Source organism: Sciurus vulgaris, assembly GCF_902686455.1.
Source record: "Sciurus vulgaris genome assembly, chromosome: 18".
NCBI classification, from domain to species: Eukaryota; Metazoa; Chordata; class Mammalia; order Rodentia; family Sciuridae; genus Sciurus; species Sciurus vulgaris.
Genome location: NC_136479.1, coordinates 724,046 through 746,390, shown reverse-complemented (window position 1 = coordinate 746,390; position 22,345 = coordinate 724,046). Strand labels below are relative to the sequence as shown.

At 52.8% G+C, this 22,345-nt stretch overlaps 1 protein-coding gene across 3 annotated transcripts in view; it reads left to right on the top strand.

Annotated features, from left to right (window-relative positions):
* Window positions 1–22,345, top strand: part of LMF1 (lipase maturation factor 1) — a 94,638-nt gene that overhangs the window by 50,987 nt on the left and 21,306 nt on the right. For all 3 annotated transcript variants that reach the window (XM_079121896.1, XM_079121897.1, XM_079121898.1), the window contains one exon: window positions 13,212–13,277. In XM_079121896.1, the coding sequence (XP_078978022.1) occupies window positions 13,212–13,277 (66 nt within the window). The remainder of the gene's footprint in view (window positions 1–13,211; window positions 13,278–22,345) is intronic.

The following is a 22,345-nucleotide window of genomic DNA, read 5'->3' as shown; positions in this document are numbered from 1 at the left end:
GATGGGTGATCTCCAGAGAGTTCTGTTCTTGAGTTCTGAGGGGTGAGGGTTCTCCAGAGAATCTGTTCTTGTATTCTGGTGGGTGAGGATCTCCAGAGAGTCCTGTTCTTGAGTTCTAAGGATTGTGGGGATCTCCAGAGTCCTGTTCTTGAGTTGTGAGGGGGTGGGGAAGCTCCAGAGAGTCCTGTTCTAGAGTTCTGAGGGGGTGGGGGATCTCCAGAGTCCTGTTCTTGAGTTCTGAGGAGCGGGTGATCTCCAGAGAGTCCTGTTCTTGAGTTGTGAGGGGGTGGGAGAACTCCAGAGTCCTGTTCTTGAGTTCTTGGGGTGGGGGGAACTCCAGAGTCCTGTTCTTGAGTTGTGAGGGGTGGGTGATCTCCAGAGAGTCCTGTTCTTGAGTTCTGAGGGGGTGGGGGAACTCCAGAGTCCTGTTCTTGAGTTCTGAGGGGGTGGGGGAACTCCAGAGTCCTGTTCTTGAGTTCTCGGGGTGGGGGGAACTCCAGAGTCCTGTTCTTGAGTTCTGTGTTGTGGGGGAATCTCCAGAGAGTCCTGTTCTTGTGTTGTGAGGGGGTGGGGGATCTCCAGAGAATCCTATTCTTGATTTCTGAAGGGTGGAGGGATCTCCAGAGTCCTGTTCTTAAATTCTGAGTGGGTGGGGGATCTCCAGAGAGTTCTGTTCTTGAGTTCTGAGGGGTGAGGGATCTCCAGAGAATCCTGTTCTTGTGTTCTGGTGGGTGAGGATCTCCAGAGAGTCCTGTTCTTGAGTTCTGGGGAGGTTGGGGATCTCCAGGGAGTCCTGTTCTTGAGTTCTGGGGGTGATCTCCAGAGTCCTGTTCTTGAGTTGTGAGGGGGTGGGGAATCTCCAGAGAGTCCTGTTCTTGAGTTCTGAGGATTGTGGGGATCTCCAGAGTCCTGTTCTTGAGTTGTGAGGGGGTGGGGAATCTCCAGAGAGTCCTGTTCTAGAGTTCTGAGGAGTGGGGTGATCTCCAGAGAGTCCTGTTCTTGAGTTGTGAGGGGGTGGGAGAACTCCAGAGTCCTGTTCTTGAGTTCTCAGGGTGGGGGGAACTCCAGAGTCCTGTTCTTGAGTTCTGTGTTGTGGGGGATCTCCAGAGAGTCCTGTTCTTGAGTTGTGAGGGGGTGGGGGATCTCCAGAGAGGCCTGTTCTTGAGTTGTGAGGGGGTGGGGATCTCCAGAGAGTCCTGTTCTTCAGTTCTGGGCGGGGGGGTGGATCTCCAGAGTCCTGTTCTTGAGTTCTGAGGGGGTGGGGATCTCCAGAGAGTCCTGTTCTTCAGTTCTGGGGGGGGGGGGGGATCTCCAGAGTCCTGTTCTTGAGTTGTGAGGGGGTGGAGGATCTCCAGAGAGTCCTGTTCTAGAGTTCTGAGGGGGTGGGGGATCTCCAGAGAGTCCTGTTCTTGAGATCTGAGGGGATGGGGGATCTCCAGAGTCATGTTCTTGAGTTCTGAGGATTGGGTGGATCTCCAGAGTCCTGTTCTTTTGTTGTGAGGGGGTGGGGAATCTCCTGAGAGTCCTGTTCTTGAGTTCTGAGGGGGTGGGGGATCTCCAGAGTCCTGTTCTTGAGTTTTGAGGGGTGAGGTGATCTCCAGAGAGTCCTGTTCTTGAGTTGTGAGGGGGTGGAGGAACTCCAGAGTCCTCTTCTTGAGTTCTGAGGCAGGCGGGATCTCCAGAGAGTCCTGTTCTTGAGTTCTGAGGGGGTGGGAGAACTCCAGATCCTGTTCTTGAGTTCTTGGGGTGGGGGGAACTCCGGAGTCCTGTTCTTGAGTTCTGTGTTGTGGGGGATCTCCAGAGAGTCCTGTTCTTGAGTTGTGAGGGGGTGGGGGATCTCCAGAGAATCCTATTCTTGATTTCTGAAGGGTGGAGTGATCTCCAGAGTCCTGTTCTTAAATTCTGAGGGGGTGGGGGATCTCCAGAGAGTCCTGTTCTTGAGTTCTGAGGGGGTGGGGGAACTCCAGAGTCCTGTTCTTGAGTTCTGAGGAGTGGGGGGAACTCCAGAGTCCTGTTCTTGAGTTCTGAGGGGGTGGGGGATCTCCAAGTCCTGTTCTTGAGTTCTGAGATGTGGGGAATCTCCAGAGAGTCTTGTTCTTAAATTCTTTGGGGGTGGGGGATCTCCAGAGACTCCTGTTCTTGAATTCTGAGGAGTGAGGGATCTCCAGAGAATCCTGTTCTTGTGTTCTGGTGGTTGAGGATCTCCAGAGAGTCCTGTTCTTGAGTTATGAGGGGTGCGGGGATCTCCAGAGTCCTGTTCTTGAGTTCTGAGGGGGTGGGGAACTCCAGAGTCTTGTTCTTGAGTTCTGAGGAGTGGGGGGAACTCCAGAGTCCTGTTCTTGAGTTCTGAGGGGTGGAGGATATCCAGGGAGTCCTGTTCTTGAGTTGTGAGGTGGTAGGGGATCTCCAGAGTTCTATTCTTGATTTCTGAAGGGTGGAGGGATCTCCAGAGTCCTGTTCTTGAGTTGCGAGGGGGTGGAGAATCTTCAGAGGCTCCTGTTCCTGAGTTCTGAGGGGGTGGGGGATCTCCAGAGAGTCCTGTTCTTGAGTTCTGGGGGGGTGGGGGATCTCCAGAGAGTCCTGTTCTTGAGTTCTGGGGGGGGATCTCCGGAGTCCTGTTCTTGAGTTGTGAGGGGGTGGGGAATCTCCAGAGAGTCCTGTTCTTCAGTTGTGAGGTGGTGGGAATCTCTAGAGAGTCCTGTTCTTGAGATCTGAGGTGGTGGGTGATCTCAGAGAGTCCTGTTCTTGAGTTCTGAGGAGTGGAGGGAACTCCAGAGTCCTGTTCTTGAGTTCTGAGGGGGGGGGGTCTCCAGAGAGTCCTGTTCTTGAGTCTGAAGAGGGGGGCATCTCCAGAGTCTGTTCTTGAGTTCTGAATTGTGGGGGGAACTCCAGAGTCTTGTTCTTGAGTTCTGAGGGGGGGATCTCTAGAGTCCTATTCTTGCTTTCTGAGGTGCGGGGGATCTCCAGAGTCCTGTTCATGAGTTCGAGGTGTTGGGGGAATCTCCAAAGTCCTGTTCTTGAGTTTTGAGGGGTGGGGTGATCTCCAGATTCAGCCCTGTTCTTGAGTTCTGTGTTGGGGGGAATCTCCAGAGAGTCCTGTTTTGATTTCTGAAGGGTGGAGGGATCTCCAGAGTCCTGTTGTCTAGTTCTGAGTATTGGGGGGATCTCCAGAGTCCTGTTCTTGAGTTGTGAGGGGGTGGGGAATCTCCAGAGAGTCCTGTCCTTGAGTTTTGAGGGGGTGGGGGATCTTCAGAAAGTCCTGTTCTTGAGTTCTGATGGGGTGGGGATCTCCAGAGAGTCCTGTTCTTCAGTTCTGGGGCGGGGGGGTGGATCTCCAGAGTCCTGTTTTTGAGTTCTGAGGGGGTGGGGATCTCCAGAGAGTCCTGTTCTTCAGTTCTGGGAGGGTTGGATCTCCAGAGTCCTGTTCTTGAGTTGTGAGGGGGTGGAGGATCTCCAGAGAGTCCTGTTCTAGAGTTCTGAGGGGGTGGCGGATCTCCAGAGTCATGTTCTTGAGTTCTGAGGATTGGGGGGATCTCCAGAGTCCTGTCCTTGAGTTGTGAGTGTGTGGGGAAACTCCAGAGAGTCCTGTCCTTGAGTTCTGAGGGAGTGGGGGATCTCCAGAGAGTCTTGTTCTTGAGGTCTGGGGGGGGGGGTGGATCTCCAGAGTCCTGTTTTTGAGTTGTGAGGGGGTGGGGGATCTCCAGAGAGTGCTGTTCTTGAGATCTGAGGGGATGGGGGATCTCCAGAGTCATGTTCTTGAGTTCTGAGGATTGGGTGATCTCCAGAGTCCTGTTCTTGAGTTGTGAGGGGGTGGGGAATCTCCTGAGAGTCCTGTTCTTGAGTTCTGAGGGGGTGGGGGATCTCCAGAGTCCTGTTTTTGAGTTATGAGTGGTGGGGTGATCTCCAGAGAGTCCTGTTCTTGAGTTGTGAGGTTGTGGGGGAACTCCAGAGTCCTCTTCTTGAGTTCTGAGGCAGGCGGGATCTCCAGAGAGTCCTGTTCTTGAGTTGTGAGGGAGTGGGAGAACTCCAGAGTCCTGTTCTTGAGTTCTTGGGGTGGGGGGAACTCCAGAGTCCTGTTCTTGAGTTCTGAGGGGTGGGGGATCTCCAGAGAGTCCTGTTCTTGAGTTGTGAGGGGGTGGGAGAACTCCAGAGTCCTGTTCTTGAGTTCTTGGGGTGGGGGGAACTCCAGAGTCCTGTTCTTGAGTTCTGAGGGGTGGGTGATCTCCAGAGAGTCCTGTTCTTGAGTTCTGAGGGGGTGGGGGAACTCCAGAGTCCTGTTCTTGAGTTCTCGGGGTGGGGGGAACTCCAGAGTCCTGTTCTTGAGTTCTGTGTTGTGGGGGATCTCCAGAGAGTCCTGTTCTTGAGTTGTGAGGGGGTGGGGGATCTCCAGAGAATCCTATTCTTGATTTCTGAAGGGTGGAGGGATCTCCAGAGTCCTGTTCTTAAATTCTGAGTGGGTGGGGGATCTCCAGAGAGTTCTGTTCTTGAGTTCTGAGGGGTGAGGGATCTCCAGAGAATCCTGTTCTTGTGTTCTGGTGGGTGAGGATCTCCAGAGAGTCCTGTTCTTGAGTTCTGGGGGGGTTGGGGTTCTCCAGGGAGTCCTGTTCTTGAGTTCTGGGGGTGATCTCCAGAGTCCTGTTCTTGAGTTGTGAGTGGGTGGGGAATCTCCAGAGAGTCCTGTTCTTGAGTTCTGAGGATTGTGGGGATCTCCAGAGTCCTGTTCTTGAGTTGTGAGGGGGTGGGGAATCTCCAGAGAGTCCTGTTCTAGAGTTCTGAGGGGGTGGGGGATCTCCAGAGTCCTGTTCTTGAGTTCTGAGGAGTGGGGTGATCTCCAGAGAGTCCTGTTCTTGAGTTGTGAGGGGGTGGGTGATCTCCAGAGAGTCCTGTTCTTGAGTTCTCGGGGTGGGGGGGAACTCCAGAGTCCTGTTCTTGAGTTCTTGGGGTGGGAGGAACTCCAGAGTCCTGTTCTTGAGTTCTGAGGGGTGGGTGATCTCCAGAGAGTCCTGTTCTTGAGTTCTGAGGGGTGGGTGATCTCCAGAGAGTCCTGTTCTTGAGTTCTCGGGGTGGGGGGAACTCCAGAGTCCTGTTCTTGAGTTCTGTGTTGTGGGGGATCTCCAGAGAGTCCTGTTCTTGAGTTTTGAGGGGTGGGGTGATCTCCAGAGAGTCCTGTTCTTGAGTTGTGAGGGGGTGGGAGAACTCCAGATCCTGTTCTTGAGTTCTTGGGGTGGGGGGAACTCCAGAGTCCTGTTCTTGAGTTCTGAGGGGTGGGTGATCTCCAGAGAGTCCTGTTCTTGAGTTCTGAGGGGGTGGGTGAACTCCAGAGTCCTGTTCTTGAGTTCTGTGTTGTGGGGGATCTCCAGAGAGTCCTGTTCTTGAGTTGTGAGGGGGTGGGGGATCTCCAGAGAATCCTATTCTTGATTTCTGAAGGGTGGAGGGATCTCCAGAGTCCTGTTCTTAAATTCTGAGTGGGTGGGGGATCTCCAGAGAGTTCTGTTCTTGAGTTCTGAGGGGTGAGGGATCTCCAGAGAATCCTGTTCTTGTGTTCTGGTGGGTGAGGATCTCCAGAGAGTCCTGTTCTTGAGTTCTGGGGGGGTTGGGGTTCTCCAGGGAGTCCTGTTCTTGAGTTCTGGGGGTGATCTCCAGAGTCCTGTTCTTGAGTTGTGAGTGGGTGGGGAATCTCCAGAGAGTCCTGTTCTTGAGTTCTGAGGATTGTGGGGATCTCCAGAGTCCTGTTCTTGAGTTGTGAGGGGGTGGGGAATCTCCAGAGAGTCCTGTTCTAGAGTTCTGAGGGGGTGGGGGATCTCCAGAGTCCTGTTCTTGAGTTCTGAGGAGTGGGGTGATCTCCAGAGAGTCCTGTTCTTGAGTTGTGAGGGGGTGGGTGATCTCCAGAGAGTCCTGTTCTTGAGTTCTCGGGGTGGGGGGAACTCCAGAGTCCTGTTCTTGAGTTCTTGGGGTGGGAGGAACTCCAGAGTCCTGTTCTTGAGTTCTGAGGGGTGGGTGATCTCCAGAGAGTCCTGTTCTTGAGTTCTGAGGGGTGGGTGATCTCCAGAGAGTCCTGTTCTTGAGTTCTCGGGGTGGGGGGAACTCCAGAGTCCTGTTCTTGAGTTCTGTGTTGTGGGGGATCTCCAGAGAGTCCTGTTCTTGAGTTTTGAGGGGTGGGGTGATCTCCAGAGAGTCCTGTTCTTGAGTTGTGAGGGGGTGGGAGAACTCCAGATCCTGTTCTTGAGTTCTTGGGGTGGGGGAACTCCAGAGTCCTGTTCTTGAGTTCTGAGGGGTGGGTGATCTCCAGAGAGTCCTGTTCTTGAGTTCTGAGGGGGTGGGTGAACTCCAGAGTCCTGTTCTTGAGTTCTGTGTTGTGGGGGATCTCCAGAGAGTCCTGTTCTTGAGTTGTGAGGGGGTGGGGGATCTCCAGAGAATCCTATTCTTGATTTCTGAAGGGTGGAGGGATCTCCAGAGTCCTGTTCTTAAATTCTGAGTGGGTGGGGGATCTCCAGAGAGTTCTGTTCTTGAGTTCTGAGGGGTGAGGGATCTCCAGAGAATCCTGTTCTTGTGTTCTGGTGAGTGAGGATCTCCAGAGAGTCCTGTTCTTGAGTTCTGGGGGCATTGGGGATATCCAGAGAGTCCTGTTCTTGAGTTCTGGGGGTGATCTCCAGAGTCCTGTTCTTGAGTTGTGAGGGGGTGGGGAATCTCCAGAGAGTCCTGTTCTTGAGTTCTGAGGATTGGGGGGATCTCCAGAGTCCTGTTCTTGAGTTGTGAGGGGGTGGGGAATCTCCAGAGAGTCCTGTTCTTGAGTTCTGAGGATTGTGGGGATCTCCAGAGTCCTGTTCTTGAGTTCTGAGCAGGTGGGGAATCTCCAGAGAGTCCTGTTCTTGAGTTGTGAGGGGGTGGGGGATCTCCAGAGAGTCCTGTTTGAGTTCTGAGGGGGTGGCGGATCTCCAGAGTCATGTTCTTGAGTTCTGAGGATTGGGGGGATCTACAGAATTCTGCTCTTAAATTCTGAGCGGGTGGGGGATCTCCAGAGAGTCCTGTTCTAGAGTTGTGAGGGTGTGGGGGATCTCCAGAGAGTCCTATTCTTGATTTCTGAAGGGTGGAGGGATCTCCAGAGTCCTGTTCTTGAGTTCTGAGGATTGGGGGGATCTCCAGAGTCCTGTTCTTGAGTTGTGAGGGGTGGGGAATCTCCAGAGAGTCCTGTTCTTGAGTTCTGAGGGTTGGGGGATCTCCAGAGAGTCCTGTTCTTGCGTTCTGGGGGCGGGGGGAATCTCCAGAGTCCTGTTCTTGAGTTGTGAGGGGGTGGGGAATCTCCAGAATCCTGTTCCTGAGTTCTGAGGATTAGGGGGATCTCCAGAGTCCTGTTCTTGAGTTCTGAGGCGTGGGGCATCTCCGGAGAGTCCTGTTCTTGATTTCTGGGGGGTGGGGGATTCCAGAGAGTTCTGTTCTTGAGTTCTGAGGGGTGGGGATCTCCAGAGTCTTGTTCTGGAGTTCTGACGGGTGGCACATCGCCAGGCTCTTGGTGTCAGGGTGGTGGTAGAGCTTCCCTGTTCAGTGGATACCTTCACCAGAACCAAGGGGCCACCCACGTGGGTGCAGGGCAGGGTCCTGGTCCGACAGACACACCGATGGGGCCAAGGTCCCCTAGGAACATGACCTGGGCGTGCCAGGCAGGAGTCCCGGTTGAAGGCTCTCCCCAACCCTGTTGCTTTGTGGTCCAAGCACACCCGTTTCCAGAGGCACGGCTTGTCCAGGTAACTCCTCCCTTGAATTCGCACAGCAGTGCTCCCGGCCCCAGGCGGGACTGACTCCATATTGCATGTGGCTCCTCTGCAATGTCTAGAGCCAGCAGGAGACTCAAGCTGACCCAGGAAGTGGCTCCTCCAGAACCAGATTTGCAGCGGGTGCTCCTCAGGTGTCCTGTGCAACCTGAGCACGCATGCTCCTGCAGGTGCCCGGCTGGCTCTGCTTACCCAGCTCCCCTGCAGTCGCTTGTCTCTGTCACCCAGGTGTTGGTCGCTGCACCTGCACACTGTCCTCTAGCGTCCAGGCCACAGCTCCATGTGGCCACAGCCCTTCCTGGCACTCCTGCCACTTGCCCCTCCCCTGGACTCCACGTTCCAGTACGTCCCACCTGCCCCAGTCACCCTGCCTGGATGACCGCAGAAGCTGTGATCTTTGCTGACCCCACAGCAGCCAGAGAAACCGCAGGCTGTGCACTGCCCCTGTAGCAGACCCTCAGCCACCCACTTTGTTCCCATGTGAGAACTGGTTGGGTCAACCTGGACCCATCCCCCAAACGCTGGCCCACGTAGCTGGGATCGTGTTTTTGCGGTGTCATTATAGTGTGCCATCAGCTGGCTTTAGTAAGCAAGACCATCCACTGAAGGCCTTGGATGGTGGTCCCAGCCCCTTCCCAGAGGTCTGGCTGCCCTTCCTAATGGCTAGCCAGCCCCCAGGCCTTCAGTGACTCTCCCTGGTTGTTTCTCTGGTCTCCCTGCCCACAGACTGTCCCAGGTTCCTGGGAACCTCCTGGCTTCCTCTGCCCTGGCCTTTCCCTGTCTGCTCTGCTACAGACACCCTAGCCCGTGCCAAGCCTCATGCCCACAGTAGTCATCTGCACTGCACTCTCCCTCAATCCATCCACTTGCAGGCCAGCCTCCTGTGTGCCCCCAAACTCATGTGAATTCAGTTCTGCTCCCCTGCCTGTAGTAATGTTAACACCTCCCACACCTCATGAAAGGGATTAGTGCCCTGACAAAAGGGTCCCCACAGAGACCCTTCATCCTCTTTCCTCTTCGTGAGAGCATAGAAAGTGGTTGGTCATCTATAAGCCAGAAGTGAGCCCTTATCAGAACCAACCATGCCAGTTGACTTCCAGTCTTCAGAATGTGAGAAATCTGTGTAGTTGATAAGCCACCCACATGTAGCACTTTATCATAGCAGATTGAGGCACTTGCTCCAGACTTTTCTTCTCTGCACCTTTGATCTTCCTGCCCAGCCCACCCCTGCAAGGATATGGCCTTCTCTGTGCCCAGCTGGATCTCACTAGAACTCACTCTGTGAGTGACGGATGAACAGGTGGATAGATGGATGATGGTTGGATGGAACAAAGATAGGTGGGGGGATGGTTGGTGACATTATGGATGTGTAATAAATGATGGATAGTTGAGTCAGTGAGTGATGGATGGGCAAATGGATGGAATGATTGGTGAGTAGATGGACAATGGATAGGGGGCTGATGGGTGGATGATTGATGGGTAGACAGGTGAATGGCCTGTGGGTGAAAGAGTGGATAGATGGGTGAGGGGTGAATGATGGGTAAATGGATGATGAATCATGAATGGATCAGTGGACATTGGATGGGTGGATGATGGATGAATGATTGATAGATGATGAATGGATGATGCTTGGATTATGAGTGGATATTCAATAGGCAAATGGATGGTGAATAGATTATGGGTGGGGGATGGATGCATGGATCATAGTTATAGAGATGATGGATGAATAGATGAGTGGATGTTGGATAGATGATGGATGTATGAATGATGGGTAGATGGATGATGGACAGATAGTTGAGTGGGTGTTGGATGGATGATGGAGAGATGATGGGTGGATGAATGATGAGGATAAATGGATGATGAATAGATGGTGGATCATGGGTGAGTTTGTTAGATGGGTGAATGACAGAGGGATGCCTGGATAGATGAGTGTAGATGCCTGGATAATGAGTGTATGGAAGATGAATGAGTGGATGGTGGGTAGATAATGGAGGAATGATGGATGGAAGGGTGATGGATTCTTGTTGGATGAGTGGATGTTGAATGGCTGTGGATAAATGATGAATGAGTGATGGGTGTTTGGATGATGGGTGAGTGAGTGGATACTGAATGCATGGAGGAATGGTAGATATATAATGGATGGGTAGGTTGGTGGTTGTTGCATGCATGAATGGGTGGTGGAGAGTTGATGGGTGGATGATGGATTGTTGGACGAGTGAATGTTGGATGGGTAGATGGATGGTGAACAAGTGATAAATGGATGATGGGTTGATAAGTGGCTTTGGATGGATGGCAGAGAGCAGATGGGTAGATGTGTAATGGATAGATTATGGATGATGAGTCTTTGTTCAATGTGGGAATGGATGATGGATAGATGATGGAAGGATGGTGAATGAATGACTGATGGGTGAGTGAGTAGATGGTAGATGGTGGATGAGTGAGTGTGGATGATGGGTAGATGTTGGATGGGAGTATGAATGGTGGATAAATATTGGATGGATGGGTTATGGATGGAAGATGGGTGATAGATGCATAAAGAATTGGTGTATTGATGGTTGTAAGAGTGGATGTTGGATTGATGGTGGATAGATTAAAAGCTGTGTGATGGTTGATGAGTGATGCATGGACGATGAATGAATGGATGATGGATGAGTGGTTGATGGTGAATGAGTGATGAATGGATGATGGATGAGTGAATGAAGACTGATGGATGGTGGATAAGTTCTTTTTTTTTTTTTTTTTTTTTTTTTCAGTGCTGGGGATTGAACCCAGGGCCTTGTGTTTGTGAGGCAAGCACTCTACCAACTGAGCTATCTCCCCAGCCCTGGATAAATTATTGATGGATGAATGATAGATGAATAATGGATATGTAGATGATGGGTGAGTGAATGTTGGATGGATGAATGAATGGGTGAGTGATGTATTATATAGTGTGGATATTGGGTGTACGAATGATGGATAAGTTGACGAGTGGATGTGGACTAGGTGGATGGATGGTGGATAAGACCTTGATTGTATGAGTGATGGATGCATGAATGATTGGTGGATGGTTGATGTACTGATGGATGCATGAAGGAAGGGTGGATGGATGAGTGATGAATGGCAGACAAATGATGGGTGGGTAGATGGTAAATGATGATGGGTGAATGGATGATAGAAGGGTAGATGATGGATGGGTGGATGAATGGATGTTGGATTGCTGGTGACTAGATGATAGATGAGTCATGAATGGATAATGGATGCATGGGTGATAGTGGATAAATGATAGGTGGATGTGTGTTAATGGGTGATTTGATAGGTGAATGATGAATGGGGCAAATGAACAATGTTTGGATGGTGGATAGATTATTGATGGATTAAAAATGAATGTGTGGATAATGGATAGATGGTGAGTATTTGATAGATGATTGATGGTAGTTACATGATGAATGAATGATCTGTTCATGCGTGATGGGTAGATGAGTGGATGTTGGATGGTGAATCCATCATTTACAGATAAACGATGGATTCATTATGGGTGAATGGATGGTGGATGTTGGAATGGTGGATGATGGATGTTGGATGAGTTATGGATGGGTAGATGATGGATGGAGGAATAATGGATGGTGAGTGGATGGTTGATGGATTGAAAGGTGCTTGGATGATGAGTGGATGGATGAATGAACAGATGGATGAGTGATGAATGAATTACAGATGACGAGTGAGTGGGTGTTACTTGGATGGTGTTATGGTTTGGATATTAGTTATTCCCCCAAAAGCTCACGTATGAGACAATGTAAGAAGGTTTAGAAGGAAAATGATTGGGTTGTAAGAACTTCAACCCAATCCGTAAATTAATCCCTTGACAGGGATTAACTGAGTGGTAACTGCAGGCTGGTAGGGTATGGCTGGAGGAGGTGGGTCATTGAAACATGCCTTTGGGCTGAGCTTAGCATCTCTGTACTTCCTGGTGTAATGTCTTAAGATGCTTCCCTCTACCACACTTCCGCCATGATGTTCTGCCTCATCTTGAGCCTTGAGGAATGGAGCCAGCTGTCTGGACTGAGATCTCTGAAACTGTGAGCCACCAAATAAACCTTTCCTCTTTAAAAATCGTTCTTGTCAGGTCTTTTAGTCATAGCAGTAAAAAGCTGTCTAAAACAAGTAGGTAGACGTTGACTGTGTTGATGGATGGGCGTGGATGATTGGATAGATGGTGGGTGGATGAGTGGTGGATAGATTTTAGTGCATGGATGATAGGTGGGTGATGGCTATGGATTGTTGGATGAGTGGGTGTTGGATGGATGGGTGAGTGAAGGATGAGCTGTGGATGCATGGATAGCGGGTATATAGCCAGTGGCTGAATTGAGTGGATGTTGGCTCTGTGGGTGAATGGTGGATGGGTGAGTGATGAGTGCTGGCGATGGATTGCTGGATGGGTGGGTGTTGGATGAATGGGTGAGTGAAGGATGAGCTGTGGATGCATGGATAGCGGGTATATAGCCAGTGGCTGAATTGAGTGGATGTTGGCTCTGTGGGTGAATGGTGGATGGGTGAGTGATGAGTGCTGGCGATGGATTGCTGGATGGGTGGGTGTTGGATGGGTGGTGGATAGAGCATGAATAGGTGAGGGATGGAGGGATGATGACTGGGTCAATGAGTGGCGTTGGCCGTGTGGCTGGATGGTGGATGGACCCTGGGTGAGTGATGAGTGGTGGTGGTAGATTGCTGGATGGACTTTGCCCGCACTTCGAGAGCAGCCTGGGCTGAATGGCTGTGTCGCTTCTTGCCCTACAGCTCAGGCAGTGTGGAGGAGACTGGGCTGAAATGGAGTCTCTGCATCTAGAGCTAAGGTTTCAGTTCTGGTGGGGGCAGTTTTTTCTGACTTGTGAATGAATCACACCTAATGCTTCTAGTGTCCAAGAGAAAACAGATGGGGTGCGTCTGCTGTCCTCCTCCCTGGACACTAGGTAGCCAGGTCAGGGCCACTGGGAGCCAGCTACTTGGTGGCATCCCTGTTCTCCACAGCCACACTGCCCAGGGTCTCGTCTGACCCAGTGAGCTCCTCGTGCTATGGAAGCTTCTCTAGCCAGAGCCATGTGCTCCCACCACCAGTGAGTCCCTGCCTGCCCCCTGCGTCTGGGACAGCAGTGGCTCCTGGGGAGACCCTGTTGGCCTGAGTGTGGGGTCCCACGTGCACTGTCCACGGCAGCTACAGTGCGGGTGTGTGGAGCGGAGCTGCCCTCTGGCCCTGGGGCTTCATGTCTCTGTCCATGCCGCAGACTTCTGGTCAGCCTGCAACTTCTAGAGCACGATGTGGACACGTGTGGGCCAAGAGGTCACCTGTGCCGGACGCCCAGCTGGGCGGGCTCCGGCGTTGCACAGTGGGTTCTATGACGTGGACGGGCCAGTAGGCGCTCCTCGGGGCCCGTGCCTGATGCTGCTGCTGTCTTGCCTTCACAGGGCCTGGTCAAGATCCGCGGGGACCAGTGCTGGCGAGACCTCACCTGCCTGGACTTCCACTACGAGGTGAGCAGCAGGGCGCAACCTGAGGCCTGCCAGTCTGCATGCTGGGACGCCCCGCACTATGGGGCAGGTCTCCAGGCGTGTGCAGAGCGGTTCGTGCTCGCGGGCTGGTGGAGAGGTGTTGCGCCCACCTGGCTGACGGCCAGCTGTCCTGGCTCTCCTTGCCCTCTGGGGCGGCAGCTCTCCACTGTGCTGTCCCTGGTGTGGGGTGGGGCCACTCTGCACCTCGTCCCCCCAGCAGGCGTGTCTCCACTGTGCTGAAGTCTCGGGGCCGTCCCAGGCCTTGGTCCAGGGCTGCCCTTTGCCCAGCAGGCCATCGTGCCAGGTCTGGTGCTCCTCTGGGATGAACACAGGGGCGGCATGTGACTTGGTGGCCTGCCTGGCGTCAGGGTGCCACAGGGCCTCGGCACATCCCGTCCTGCAGGCTGTCCTCCGTGCTCTGCCCCACTGCCACAGCTCCGAGTTCACTGCTGAGCATCGTGTGGGTCTCGCTGCTCCATGGCTTCCTGTCAAGCCTGAGCACCTGGCCTGAGCACAGGCTGCTGCCTGCTCAGCATCCCTCATCCTGCATTGCCACGTCGGCTGGCTGGGCACAGGGACATCAGTGGCCGTGCTTGGTTGACCAGGGTGTCTTATTTTTCAAGGCCTCGAGGTCTCCGACCACTCATATGTCCCCCAGAAATCCTGTCCTGCTTGTCAAGGGCTCCCCAAGTACACCCATCCTAGAGCCAAATGCCAGAGAGGACATGTCCTCAGCCTCGCCCATGACCGGGAGGCAGCCCCCAGGAGCAGGCTGCATGCTGATCAGCCCTTCACATGGACGACTACAGTCAGGCCCTGTCCCCAGGGGCCAGAACCGTCCATGGCAAACTTTCAGCAAGGCTCTCCCACACCCGAGCATGGGTGGGTGGCAGCAGGGACTGTGGACACAGGACACCTGCAGGTCAGGGCTGTAGGCCAGGGAGCCGTCAGGATGCACCTGCACTGTGTGCAGGTCCCCACCAGAAGCACCCAACTGTCCCCGCCAGAAACACCCTAATGTCCCTGCCAGAAACACCCAACTGTCCCCAGCAGAAGCACCCAACTGTCCCCGCCAGAAACACCCAACTGTCCCCGCCGGAAGCACCCAATGTCTACCACAAACACACAACTGTCCTCACCAGAAACACCCAACTGTCCCAGCCAGAAACACCCAACTGTCCCCGCCAGAAACACCCAACAGTCCTCATCAGAAACACCCAACTGTCCCCACCAGAAACACTTGGCAGTCCTCACCAGAAACACCCAACTGTCCACCAGAAACACCCAACTGTCCCTGCAAGAAACACCCAACTGTCCCCGCCAGAAACACCCAACTGTCCACCAGAAACACCCAACTGTCCCTCCCAGAAACACCCAACTGTCCCCACCAGAAACACTCAGCTGTCCTCACCAGAAACACCCAACTGTCCACGAGAAACACCCAACTGTCCACGAGAAACACCCAACTGTCCTCACCAGAAACACCCAACTGTCCACCAGAAACACCCAACTGTTCCCACCACAAACACTCAGCAGTCCTCACCAGAAACACCCAACTGTCCAGCAGAAACACCCAACTGTCCCCACCAGAAACACTTACCAGTCCTCACCAGAAACACACAACTGTCCTCACCAGAAACACCCAACAGTCCACCAGAAACACCCAACTATCCCCGCCGGAAACACTCAGAAGTCCTCACCAGAAACACCCAACTATCCTCACCAGAAACACTCAGCAGTCCTCACCACAAACACCCAACTGTCCCCACCAGAAACATTTAGCAGTCCTCACCAGAAACACCCAACTGTCTTCACCAGAAACACCCAACTGTCCGCAGAAACACCCAACTGTCCCCACCAGAAACAACCAACTGTCCACCAGAAACACCCAACTGTTCACCAGAAACACCCAACTGTCCCTGCCACAAACACCCAACTGTCCCTGCCAGAAACACCCAACTGTCCCCGCCAGAAACACTCAGCAGTCCTCACCAAAAATACCAAACTGTCGACCAGAAACACCCAACTGTCCCCACCAGAAACACTTACCAGTCTTCACCAGAAACACCCAACTGTCCCCACCAGAAACACTTAGCAGTCCTCACCAGAAACACCCAACTATCCCCCAGAAACACCCAAATGTCCCCGCCAGAAACACCCAACTTTCCTCACCAGAAACACCCAACTGTCCCCACCAGAAACACTTACCAGTCCTCACCGGAAACACCCAACTGTCCCCACCAGAAACACTTCCAGTCCTCACCAGAAACACCCAACTGTGCTCACCAGAAACACCCATCTGTCCACCAGAAACACCCAACTGTCCCCACCACAAACACATAGCATTCCTCACCCGAATCACACAACTGTCCCCACCAGAAACACTTAGCAGTCCTCACCAGAAACACCCAACTGTCCACCAGAAACACCCAACTGTCCCCGCCAGAAACACTAACTGTCCCCACCAGATACACCCAACTGTCCACCAGAAACACCCAACTGTTCCCACCAGAAACACTCAACAGTCCTCACCAGATACACACAACTGTACACCAAAAACACCCAACTGTCCTCAGCGGAAACCCCCAACTGTCCACCAGAAACACCCAATGTCCCCACCAGAAACGCTTAGCAGTCCTCACCGGAAACACCCATCTGTGCTCACCAGAAACACCCAACTGTCCCCATCAGAAACACTCAGCAGTCCTCACCAGAAACACTCAGCAGTCCTCACCAAAAACACCCAACTATCCACCAGAAACACCCAACTGTCCACCAGAAACACCCAACACTCCTCGCCAGAAACACCCAACTATCCCCACCAGAAACACTTAGCAGTCCTCACCAGAAACACCCAACTGTCCACAAGAAACACCCAACTGTCCCCTCCAGAAACAACCAACTGTCCACCAGAAACACCCAACTGTCCACCAGAAACACCCAACTGTCCCGGCCACAAACACCCAACTGACCCCGCCAGAAAAACCCAAGTGTCCCCGCCAGAAACACCCAACTGTCCTCCAGAAACACCCAACTGTCCCTGCCACAAACAACCAACTGTCCCTGCCAGAAACACCCAACTGTGCCCGCCAGAAACACTCAGAAGTCCTCACCAGAAACACCAAACTGTCGACCAGAAACACCCAACTGTCCCCACCAGAAACACTTAGCAGTCCTCAGCAGAAACACCCAACTGTCCCTCAGAAACACCCAAATGTCCCCGCCAGAAACACCCAACTTTCCTCACCAGAAACACCCAACTGTCCCCACCAGAAACACTTAGCAGTCCTCACCAGAAACACCCAACTGTCCCCACCAGAAACACTTCCAGTCCTCACCAGAAACACCCAACTGTGCTCACCAGAAACACCCATCTGTCCACCAGAAACACCCAACTGTCCCCACCACAAACACTTAGCGTTTCTCACCAGAATCACACAACTGTCCCCACCAGAAACACTTAGCAGTCCTCACCAGAATCACCCAACTGTCCCCGCCAGAAACTAACTGTCCCCACCAGATACACCCAACTGTCCACCAGAAACACCCAACTGTTCCCACCAGAAACACTCACCAGTCCTCACCAGATACACACAACTGTACACCAAGAACACCCAACTGTCCCCACCAGAAACACCCAACTGTCCTCACCGGAAAACACCAACTGTCCACCAGAAACACCCAATGTCCCCACCAGAAACACTTAGCAGTCCACACCAGAAACACCCAACAGTCCTCACCGGAAAACCCCAACTGTCCACCAGAAACACCCAATGTCCCCACCAGAAACACTTAGCAGTCCTCACCGGAAACACCCATCTGTACTCACCAGAAACACTCAACTGTGCCCCAGAAATACCCAACTGGCCCCACCAGAAACACTTAGCAGTCCTCACTGGAATCACCCAACTGTGCTCACCAGAAACACCCAACTGTTCCCCAGAAACACCCAACTGTCCCCACCAGAAACACTCAGCAGTCCTCACCAGAAACACTCAGCAGTTCTCAGGAAAAACACACCCAACTGTCCACAAGAAACACCCAACACTCCTCGCCAGAAACACCCAACTATCCCCACCAGAAACACTTAGCAGTCCTCACCAGAAACACCCAACTGTCCACAAGAAACACCCAACTGTCCCCACGAGAAACACTCTGCAGTCTTCACCAGAAACACCCAACTGTCCACCAGAAACACCCAACTGTCCCCACCAGAAACACTTAGCAGTCTTCACCAGAAACACCCAACCGTCCCCACCAAAAACACTGAGCAGTCCTCACCAGAAACACCCAACTGTCCACCAGAAACACCCAAATGTCCCCACCAGAAACAACCAACTTTCTTCACCAGAAAAACCCAACTGTCCCCACCAGAAACACTTAGCAGTCCTCACCGGAAACACCCAACTGTCCCCACCAGAAACACTTCCAGTCCTCACCAGAAACACCCAACTGTGCTCACCAGAAACACCCATCTGTCCACCACAAACACCCAACTGTCCCCACCAGAAACACTTAGCAGTCGTCACCGGAAACACACAACTGTCCCCACCAGAAACACTTAGCAGTCCTCACCAGAAACACCCAACTGCGCTCACCAGAAACACCCATCTGTCCACCACAAAAACCCAACTGTCCCCACCAGAAACACTTAGCAGTCGTCACCGGAAACACACAACTGTCCCCACCAGAAACACTTAGCAGTCCTCACCAGAAACACCCAACTGTCCACCAGAAACACCCAAGTGTCCCCGCAAGAAACACCCAACTGTCCACCACAAACACCCAACACTCCTCGCCAGAAACACGCAACTGTCCCACCAGAAACACTTAGCAGTCTTCACCAGAAACACCCAACTGTCCTCACCGGAAAACCCCAACTGTCCACCAGAAACACCCAATGTCCCCACCAGAAACACTTAGCACTCCTCACCGGAAACACCCATCTGTGCTCACCAGAAACACTCAACTGTGCCCCAGAAATACCCAACTGTCCCCACCAGAAACACTCAGCAGTCCTCACCAGAAACACTCAGCAGTTCTCACCAAAACACACCCAACTGTCCACAAGAAACACCCAACACTCCTCGCCAGAAACACCCAACTATCCCCACCAGAAACACTTAGCAGTCCTCACCAGAAACACCCAACTGTCCACAAGAAACACCCAACTGTCCCCACCAGAAACACTCTGCAGTCTTCACCAGAAACACCCAACTATCCACCAGAAACACCCAACTGTCCCCACCAGAAACACTTAGCAGTCTTCACCAGAAACACCCAACTGTCCCCACCAAAAACACTTAGCAGTCCTCACCAGAAACACCCAACTGTCCACCAGAAACACCCAAATGTCCCCGGCAGAAACACCCAACTTTCCTCACCAGAAAAACCCAAGTGTCCCCACCAGAAACACTTAGCAGTCCTCACCGGAAACACCCAACTGTCCCCACCAGAAACACTTCCAGTCCTCACCAGAAACACCCAACTGTGCTCACCAGAAACACCCATCTGTCCACCACAAACACCCAACTGTCCCCACCAGAAACACTCAGCAGTCCTCACCAAAAACACCCAACTATCCACCAGAAACACCCAACTGTCCACCAGAAACACCCAACTGTCCCCAAGAAACACCCAACTGTCCCCACCAGAAACACTTAGCAGTCCTCACCAGAAACACCCAACTGTCCCCACCGGAAACACTTAGCAGTCCTCACCGGAAACACCCAACTGTCCCCACCAGAAACACTTCCAGTCCTCACCAGAAACACCCAACTGTCCCCACCAGAAACACTTAGCAGTCCACACCAGAAACACCCAACTGTCCACCAGAAACACCCAACACTCCTCGCCAGAACACCCAACTGTCCCCACCAGAAACACTTAGCAGTCCTCAACAGAAACACCCAACTGTCCACAAGAAACACCCAACTGTCCCCACCAGAAACACTCTGCAGTCCTCACCAGAAACACCAACTGTCGACCAGAAACACCCAACTGTCCCCACCAGAAACACCAAACTGTCCCCACCAGAAACACTTAGCAGTCCTCACCAGAAACACCCAACTTTCCACCAGAAACACCCAAATGTCCCCGCCACAAACATCCAACTTTCCTCAGCAGAAACACACAACTGTCCCCACCAGAAACACTTAGCAGTCCTCTCCAGAAACACCCAATTGTGCTCACCAGAAACGCCCAACTGTCCACCAGAAACACTCAACTGTCCCCACCAGAAACACTTCGCAGTCGTCACCGGAAACACACAACTGTCCCCACCAGAAACACTTAGCAGTCCTCACCAGAAACACCCAACTGTCCACCAGAAACACCCAAGTGTCCCCGCAAGAAACACCCAACTGTCCACCACAAACACCCAACACTCCTCGCCAGAAACACCCAAATGTCCCACCAGAAACACTTAGCAGTCTTCACCAGAAACACCCAACTCTCCTCACCAGAAACACCCAACTGTCCTCATCAGAAACACCCAACTGTCTTCACCAGAAATACCCAACTGTCCGTGAGAAACACCCAACTGTCCCCACCAGAAACAACCAACTGTCCACCAGAAACACACAACTGTCCACCAGAAACACCCAACTGTCCCCGCCACAAACACCCAACTGTCCCTGCCAGAAACACCCAACTGTCCCCACCAGAAACACTCACCAGTCCTCACCAGAAACACCCAACTGTCCTCACCAGAAACACCCAACTGTCCACCACAACCACCCAACTGTCCCCACCAGAAACACTTAGCCGTCCTCACCAGAAACACCCAACTGTCCTCACCAGAAACACACAACTGTCCACCATACACACCCAACTTTCACCACCAGAAACACTTAGCAGTCCTCACCAGAAACACCCAACTGTCCCCACCGGAAACACTTAGCAGTCCTCACCGGAAACACCCAACTGTCCCCACCAGAAACACTTCCAGTCCTCACCAGAAATACCCAACGGTGCTCACCACAAACACCCATCTGTCCACCAGAAACACCCAACTGTCCCCACCAGAAACACTCAGCAGTCCTCACCAGAAACACCAAACTGTCCCCCAGAAACACCCAACTGTCCCCACCAGAAGCACTCAGCAGTCCTCAGCAGAAACACTCAGCAGTGCTCACCAAAAACACCCAACTATCCACCAGAAACACCCAACTGTCCACCAGAAACACCCAACACTCCTCGCCAGAAACACCCAACTGTCCCCACCAGAAACACTTAGCAGTCCTCACCAGAAACACCCAATTGTCCACAAGAAACACCCAACTGTCCCCACCAGAAACACTTAGCAGTCCACACCAGAAACACCCAACTGTCCACCAGAAACACCCAAGTGTCCCCGCAAGAAACACCCAACTGTCCACCACAAACACCCAACACTCCTCGCCAGAAACACCCAAATGTCCCACCAGAAACACTTAGCAGTCTTCACCAGAAACACCCAACTCTCCTCACCAGAAACACCCAACTGTCCTCATCAGAAACACCCAACTGTCTTCACCAGAAATACCCAACTGTCCGCGAGAAACACCCAACTGTCCCCACCAGAAACAACCAACTGTCCACCAGAAACACACAACTGTCCACCAGAAACACCCAACTGTCCCCGCCACAAACACCCAACTGTCCCTGCCAGAAACACCCAACTGTCCCCGCCAGAAACACTCAGCAGTCCTCACCAGAAACACCCAACTGTCCACCACAACCACCCAACTGTCCCCACCAGAAACACTTAGCCGTCCTCACCAGAAACACCCAACTGTCCTCACCAGAAACACACAACTGTCCACCATACACACCCAACTTTCCCCCCAGAAACACTTAGCAGTCCTCACCAGAAACACCCAACTGTCCCCACCGGAAACATCCAACTGTCCCCACCAGAAACACTTCCAGTCCTCACCAGAAATACCCAACGGTGCTCACCACAAACACCCATCTGTCCACCAGAAACACCCAACTGTCCCCACCAGAAACACTCAGCAGTCCTCACCAGAAACACCAAACTGTCCCCCAGAAACACCCAACTGTCCCCACCAGAAGCACTCAGCAGTCCTCAGCAGAAACACTCAGCAGTCCTCACCAAAAACACCCAACTATCCACCAGAAACACCCAACTGTCCACCAGAAACACCCAACACTCCTCGCCAGAAACACCCAACTGTCCCCACCAGAAACACTTAGCAGTCCTCACCAGAAACACCCAATTGTCCACAAGAAACACCCAACTGTCCCCACCAGAAACACTTAGCAGTCCACACCAGAAACACCCAACTGTCCACCAGAAACACCCAACTGTCCTCCAGAAACACACAACACTCCTCGCCGGAACACCCAACTGTCCCCACCAGAAACACTTAGCAGTCCTCAACAGAAACACCCAACTGTCCCCACCCGAAATACTCACCACTCCTCACCAGAAACACCCAACTGTCCACCAGGAACACCCACCTGTCCACCAGAAACACCCAACTGTCCCTGCCAGAAACACCCAACTGTCCCTGCCAGAAACACCCAACTGTCCCCGCCAGAAGCACTCAGCAGTCCTCACCAGAAACACCCAACTGTCCACCAGAAACACCCTACTGTCCGCACCAGAAACACCCAACTGTCCACCAGAAACACCCAACTATTCCCACCAGAAACACTCAGCAGTCCTTACCAGATACACCCAACTGTCCCCCGGAGACACCCAACTGTCCCCACCAGAAACACTTAGCAGTCCTCACCAGAAACACCCAACTGTGCTCACCAGAAACACTCAACTTTCCCCACCAGAAACACCCAACTGTCCCCACCAGAAACACTTAGCAGTCCTCACCGGAAACACCCAACTGTGCTCACCAGAAACACCCAACTGTCCACCAGAAACACCCAACTGTCCCTGCCAGAAACACCCCAACTGTCCCCGCCAGAAACACCCAAAAGTCCTCGCCAGGAACACCCAACTGTCCCCGCCAGAAACTCTCAGCATTCCTCACCAGAAACACCCAACTGTCCTCACCAGAAACACCCCAACTGTCCCCACCAGGAAC